Source organism: Montipora foliosa, chromosome 1 (genome assembly GCF_036669935.1).
Source record: "Montipora foliosa isolate CH-2021 chromosome 1, ASM3666993v2, whole genome shotgun sequence".
NCBI classification, from domain to species: domain Eukaryota; kingdom Metazoa; phylum Cnidaria; class Anthozoa; order Scleractinia; family Acroporidae; genus Montipora; species Montipora foliosa.
In genome coordinates, this window is record NC_090869.1 from 64,896,537 (window position 1) to 64,904,019 (window position 7,483).

The 7,483-nt window shown below is 39.6% G+C and overlaps 1 protein-coding gene across 1 annotated transcript; it reads left to right on the top strand.

Moving 5' to 3' along the window:
• Window positions 1–344: 344 nt before the first annotated feature.
• Window positions 345–7,140, top strand: LOC137980296 (contactin-associated protein-like 4). The gene is made up of 3 exons (XM_068827697.1): window positions 345–746; window positions 5,746–5,863; window positions 6,178–7,140. The coding sequence occupies exons 1-3, from the start codon at window positions 390–392 to the stop codon at window positions 6,798–6,800; spliced, it is 1,098 nt and encodes a 365-aa protein (XP_068683798.1). The 5' UTR covers window positions 345–389; the 3' UTR covers window positions 6,801–7,140.
• The last annotated feature ends 343 nt before the right edge of the window (window positions 7,141–7,483 follow it).

The window sequence follows — 7,483 nt, forward strand, 5'->3', positions numbered from 1 at the left end:
TGGGGGTGTGCGGCCCACTTCCTGAAACCTTCACTATATTTCAGAACAAAATCTACGATTTTTCCTACCCTATTTCAGACCTGACCAAAAATATGATACCCTATTTCAGATGTTACGGTTGGCTTGATAATTTAAGATGGGCTTTGTGGTTTCCCCCCCCCCCCCCCCGGTTTAGTGAACTGAACAAGTCTAAAAGCATAGCATTTTTTCGATTAGAGCATTTATAATTAGCAAGTCATGGCTGTACAAACTGCATTAATAATTAAAGTATTTTAAGACATCAATTTAAATTTGGCAAATTACCCTCTTTCCAAAGGTTTTAGGGAATATGCTGAGCGAAGAGAAGGTGTTTGTTTCAGTACATGGCTAAAAACTTGAAAAACTGAAGGATGGCGCTTGTCAATTTTGCAACGCTTTGGGCGTCTTTGGCGGTCCTTTCAGTTAGTAAGAAGGTTTGGTTTCAAAGCGCCCTTTTCCGGCACCAAAACAGTATTTTCTCGATTGGAAATTTCACGCGAGATGCTAACTGTCAACTAGCGGTGGACAGTTTTGTTTTTTTTTCAACTGAGGGCCCAGTTGACTGCACCTTCAACTGCATTGGTGAACCACAGTGTCTTTCGTTCAACATTGCGGCTCATCCCGATTCAGACGGTCTGTATCGATGTGACTTGCTAACCACTGACAAGTACAGGGCGAAAGAAAAGGATTTTCAAGCAAGCGATGTCTTTCATTACTACAGCCCATGGGTAAATATTCAAATTTGTTTATTTACTTTTCAAAAAAAAAAAAAAGGATTGGTATTAGAAGATTTCGGAGGAAATCATTTAAAGGTTCCCGTTCACTTTGAATTCCCAGTGTGCCTAAAGCCTTAGGGTGCGTTCGATTGAACCGCATTTATTTATTTATTATTTAGCTTGCAATGGAGGCTAATGCGGGGGAATATATTAAAGAGTATTTGCATTTGAAAAGATTTCCCCGCATTAGCCTCCGTTGCAAGCTAGTTGCAGTCCAATACTGAGAATACGAATATGGTCTATTATGAAGCCACACGGTTGGAAGCAAGTCAATTTGTTAGGCTCATCTGAGTGTACCCGTGAAAGGACTCGATAAATCAAATAAATGCGTTATACTTGAAGTGGGGGGTTATAAAGCATTATAGCTCGCACTTCAAATATATGCAGGGGTTTCAATAAAATTTGAAGTAGGCAGCTGGAGCTGGTTCGTCTAAGGGGGTCTGACCCCCACAAAAGTTTGAAAAGTCTGGAAGCTCTGAAATGCGATTTCCAGCGTTCTGGGGAACAAATTGAGTACAAAAGATAAAGGAAGATCAACAGGAACCGTTTTTCTTATTATTAGCTTTTTATTTGGGATACCAGTGAACTGAAAATAACATATATGTATGCATTTCGAGTCGCGTGAGATCGTGAGTCGAGCTGCGACACTGAGTGTGCACTTAAGCGCATTCTTTTGATAATTTCCAGCGAAGAAAGATTTGGAAAACCATTTCAAAAGGAAAGTTAACGATTTAAACGTTACATGACGTTTTGACAACTTCATGTCATCATTACTACCAATTTCAAACTACCGTGAACGGCAAACTTTTTTGCGCGTTTTTCAAGCGGCAATTGAAACATTTCCGTTTTATTTTGTCTAGACAAACCGCAATAACCTTTTTCGGTCACAAACATGAGAAATCAGTTCTGTCGAGCGATAAGAATCTGTCATTTTAATGTGAACGAACGAAAAGGCTTAAACAATGAAACTGTTTTAGTGGAAACAATTCTTGATGCAACTATCAATAACAATCTGTTTTGCATAAAGCGCGGTCTTGATATGTTTTCGGACGCAACTAAACGTAACTACTTCTCTCAGAGAAGTCGGCTTCTCTTTCCCCTAAATTTAATTAATTGAAGGATTCCTTCCAAACTAAGGTAAAGTTCATCTTTGATGGACTTGAATGTACTTTTTTTTAACCTCAGTTTCAAAATAATCATCAGATTTGATATTGTCATCTTCGGGCTACAGTGGAAGGCTAACTTTTTTTCCGCATTTTTACCTAGACCAACGGTCGCATTTTTACGTTTAGTTGCGTCCGCAAACATATCGTCTGCCGTCGGTGCATTGAAAGCACTGTATATGCATTTAGTTCTTCCAATGAATGTTAAGTGGATGTTCGGGAGCAAATCTTTGCCGTCAGCGTCTTGAGGTTAGAGGGTTAAAAGAACAAAAATCGCCTTCGAGTTAGGCAATACGGTGAGGTTATTAAATTTTATACTATACATGACTTTGTGCTGTAAATATTGTTTTGATGTGTTACCTTACATATACCCCCTTTTCTGTAACGGACCCCCGGAAGATGACCATGTGCTTGTTGGATTTAGTTCGTGGACGAAGAAGCAAAACAAGAGAAGAGATCGTACAAAGGCTGTGGTTTATAACATATTACTTTTCCTAGAAATTTACAACATGGTGTCAGAAGGAAAAGGAAGGTTATATAGGATTGTACAGATATTGTAACTTGCGCCTTACCAGTATACTGAAAGATAATTTCACAGGCATAAGTTGACCCTAGAGATCTTTTGGATAACACTGATTCGAGATAGCGGAGAAAGAAATGTTTAACAAGCCTGGTCCCTTGATAATTGACGCTCAAGCAGCGGAAAACTAGAGAACGTTTCTAATGAGATTCAAGATCTACCTTAGTGGCAATTGAAAAAGAGAAGAACTCCGACAAACTGAAGGTAAATCTACACATTTATTCCTATCGCAAGTCTCGACAAGTTCGTTCGCCCTTTTTTCTTTTTCAGGCTCTCCCCGCGTGCTCACTCGAGCTGTTTTTGATGTCATTTTGCGAGATCTTTTCTCGACCGCCAGTTAGAGAGTCAAGAAAATTGATAAGGCAGGCAACACCGAGCCGCCGGCCAGTGACCTCGTCTTGTTCAAACGGAAACTGACGCCAAACCAGTGAATTTCTCACCTTAGAAACACCAGCATCCGATCGATTAGGGATATTTAGAATATTTCGTGTATTCCGCTATTCCGCCGTTCCACCCAGTTCTTGTCTGTCATTCCACCATTCCATCGAAACTTATGTTTGAACATATAAACATTCGCATATTTAATACAGTAATTCTTCATTGACGATGGTCTCGAAATTATTTTGATCTTTATCTGCATATATCATCAAATAAGTTTGTTGACGGGCAAATAAATAAAAGTCAAGTTTTTTGGAGGAACGAAGCATGTCATTAACAAAGGTTAAGAATAGAAGCGGCGGACCCAAGTACAGAACCTGGAGAGACACCACAAATTACACTTTCTTTATGAGACACAACAGTATGATCAATTTGCGTTAATTGTGTTATGCCTGAGAAATATGATGAAAGCCAATCGTTGTGTAACAATATGGACAATAAAAATGAAACTGCAACAGGAATATATATTTTTTGATACATGTTAGGTTGGATATGATGTTGAGTGGAATAATTCTCAGTTTCTAAAACCACTGATATCGCTGCGATTTGAAAAAGATATCGTCTTTGTCTACAGAGGAAGATGAGACGTTTATACATAATTTTTTTCAAAAATTCGGCTTGACACAGACAATAGCAATATTGGAATAAATTTCCGCGTTATGTATCGGGCTAAATGGCGTGCTTCAATTTGCCAGGGTAGGTGCCACACAAAATAGACGTTTGATTCAATACTTCATCAAAGGGGTGAGATCCAAAAATGACGTGTGGACTTAAGAAGACGAACTAGACATAAATACGCTTTTGGTTTGGTGGGTACTCAAAATTGTCATTTCAATTTCAGAAATGATGACAGGGTCAAAATAGAAGAAATTGTTGTAGTTTGACTTCCCAGGCCCGTAACCAGGATTTTATATGGGAAGGGGGGGGGGGGGGGGGAAGGGGAGAATGCTAACGAGGCCAAAGTGGACCAAAGTACCGAAATGTATTTTTTGCTGTCAGATCCGTTTATTTAGGAAAGTAGCAATACATGAAAAATTGTAATAATTTTAATGGTCGGAACTGAGTATTTTACCACAATTGCTGCTAATCTCGCAATCTGATTGGCTAATTTGCCGTTGTCGATAAGAGTCCATACCACACTGCTCGCGTCGATGTGTCGAGCAATGCCTTTTTCAGCTCACGCTCTGAAAAAATAACATTCCTTTGACGTTGATATTGTGGTAAAAAACAAATCGAAATTTGGTTTAGCGTGGTCTGTACTCTTATCAACAACGAATACGCATCATTCCTCTTTTCCCAAACATTTTTTCTTATTGTTTATCCGGATTTTTGAGATTCATCAGTTTAGCGTTTTTTTGGGAAAGGATTTGAAAAAAGTATTTTTGACAAGCGGTTTCCCATGCAAAAAATGATACACAACTGCTACTGTACGTGACAGTTCATACCAAATGTCTTTTTCGCGCCATTTTTACCGTATGATGGAAAACATGAATAGGTCGAAAATAGTTAGGTAATGGTTTCCTGCAACTTTCACACCCAAAATTACACTAAAAGTTTCTTGAAAGCAATAATATTGTTAGCACCTTCCCTACAGCGAAACAAGCATGTTTTTCGTCATTTCTTTTTATCGATCGCTAAGGTATTTTCATTTAAGACTTTCTCCAAAACAAACTTAACCGCTCTGAGTTGAGTTTGTTTGCGTTGTCATGGAAAATAATGTCCTTTTTCGGATTTTGCGCTCACCGGTGGCTCAGTTGGTTGAGCGTCGGGCTGTCACGCGGGAGGTCGCAGGCTAGAACCCCCGCCGGATCAACACTCAGGATCTTAAGAACCCAAGCACTATTCGAGAAGAGTAGGGGATAAAGTCCCCGGTGTTGTGGCTGCCCTGTTCTCTCCAGCAGAAGTGGCCAGCTTGACAGTGATGTCTCTAAAAAGGCTTGTGGTGTATGAAGCCACCTAAGCAGAAACAGCCCCAAGTCAATAAGGGACTTTGGCGAGTGCTGGAATATGTAGATGCATGTAGAATCCCGTGATCCGAGATCAGAAATCCGTTTTTGGATTTTCGCAAAAAAACGCACCTATAGATAAGCTCGGACATCTGTGCGCTCTTTGAAATGTTCTTAATGGCTCGGGCTACTAGAATGTAGCTGGTTTTAGTTTCCCAGTGAATACATTACTGCTTTTTCCATTCTCTGATTTTGTTTAAAAATCACTGTTAAGTTTTAAACTTCAGTTTAACCGACGGCACTCATTAACTTGAATTTTGAGTATCAAAATGCAACCTTTGGGGCCTTCTTCCTTAGATACACCCAGTATCCTCAGTAAAGCGTTATAGTAGATGGCTGGCGATATATTATTTGGAAGCAATGGAGCCAGACCATTGATGATTGATGAACCATGTTGATAAACCATGATGATTCAATACTTTTGCTATTTTTAATTGATTTTGAGACGTTCCTGGCCCAGATTGTTACGAAAGCAGAAGAGTTGACACGGTCTTTGAATGCCTCTTCTGATGATTAATCAGTATTGTATTGATACCTTAATTTTACCATGTCTTTTTCATATTCTTAAGGTTACTCCTAAAATATGCTTTTTTTCCTGAAGCATAAACACTTGTCAACAGAATCACCCGCAGGGAAACCCTCCCAGTCGGTTTATAAGCCAATAAAGTTGTACCGTGTCAGCGAGCGCTGATACATCATTGAGCCATGAAATGAGTTCCACGTTACTTCAAGAGGTGATTTTTTGAATTTTATTTTATTCGAAGACTCCTTGTCAACAAGCCCATTGTCAGAATGGTACCTGCATTCCAGACTTTCAGCTGAATACGTATCACTGTCGTTTTTGTCAGCCTGGATTTGGTGGCGACCAGTGTGAACGCAAAGGTAGGGTAGGTGGCTTATAATAATGTTTTTGTCAGAAAAACCAACCGACTACAAAGAATTTAATTACACGAAACGAATTAAAAATTCGCGAGGCTTTGAGAAAGAGTGATAGAAAATAAAGTTGGCGTTGATATGTCTCTTTGAGCGGCACGGGTATAAGCATGCGAATCAACTGTCATATATTGAATAAAACTCAAAGCGATTATCCAGCGCAATTGATCATGGATTGGCAAGCAATTGTTAAGCCTAAAACACTTTTTAAAAATAATTGCAACATATACTTATGCTTATGTTTCTATTTCCGGGTTCTCTAGGAAAATCCTGCAGTGAAATAAGATATCACAGTCCACAGGCCACAAGCGGCTCGTATGTTATCGATCCTGATGGCGATGGAGGTTACGAACCATTCACTGTATTTTGTAACATGACTGACGAGAATGGAGTTGGAGTGACACTCATCGATCACGACAGTGAAGGTAGAACGCGCGTATCAGGGTATGAAGGAAGAGGAAGTTACATTCGCAACGTCCTCTACCTGGGAGCAGGCATCACTAGTGTTGCACAGGTAGCTTCCCTTACAAACGTGTCTACTCATTGCGAGCAGTTTATCAAGTACAAGTGTCGCAAGTCGTGTCTTTTCCGCTACGACACTGCGTGGTGGATGTCAAGAACAGGGACCAAAATGACGTACTGGGGAGGTGCCACACCTGCTGATCACAACAAATGCGCATGTGGAGTTACGTCACCCAACTCATGCGCAGACCCTGGTAGAGGATGTAACTGCGACAAGAATGATGACACATGGCGTGAGGACAGTGGTCTTCTCACCGAAAAGTCTCACCTTCCCGTGACACAATTGAGATTTGGAGATACTGGTCACAGCAATGAAGAAGGATATCACACCCTTGGGAAATTTAAATGTTACGGCATGGAATAAAAACAGCTGTCCAGATTTTCCCTAACGTTCGCTCACGTATTTCTCTTTTATGTCACAAATGTAATGGAAGGACGGTTATTTATGACATGTATGCCTTTCCAGGTTTGTTTTTTTGCACTGATGAAAACTCAAAGAGACTAAACTCACCGAATTCGTCCTGTTTCTGATAATATATGTAATGGGGTTAATCGAGCCTCTAAGCCTTTGGGGCAGATCAAGGTTTTTAGCAGAGGGAGTTCGATCAAAGGGGGCCGCCTTCGGGTCCCCTGAGGGAGGTTCCGGGGGTTTTGAGATTTGAAGTCCTCGGAAACGCGATTTCCACCATTCCGAGGCAAAGTCAGCGTGTTTTAATATCATTTTTAAAAGTTAAAATGCCATAAGATTCTTTTTGCATCAAAATGTTAAAACATAAAACTGTAAAAACGAACGATAAAATCCGACGTTTTGGAGTATTCATGACTCCATTATCAAAGAAAATATAAAAGATCATGCAACTATTTTTCTTGACAATGAAGTCATGAATACTCCAAAATGTCGGATTTTATCGATCGTTTTACAGTTTTATGTTTTAAGATATCTCTTTTAATAAAATGTAAAACAGCTGCGTAAAAACGAAGCAAATTTGCATTTTAAAAACTAGCTTAAAAAGGTACTCCATTTGATCTTTTTTCAATTTTGTGTTT

Excerpts from the sequence above, each read along its gene's own strand:
- LOC137980296 (XM_068827697.1), top strand. The coding sequence starts at position 390 with ATGGCGCTTGTCAATTTTGCAACGCTTTGGGCGTCTTTGGCGGTCCTT. Across the intron at positions 747-5,745 it reads TTCATTACTACAGCCCATGG|ACTCCTTGTCAACAAGCCCA; the intron begins GTAAATATTCAA and ends TTTTATTCGAAG. Across the intron at positions 5,864-6,177 it reads CGACCAGTGTGAACGCAAAG|GAAAATCCTGCAGTGAAATA; the intron begins GTAGGGTAGGTG and ends CGGGTTCTCTAG.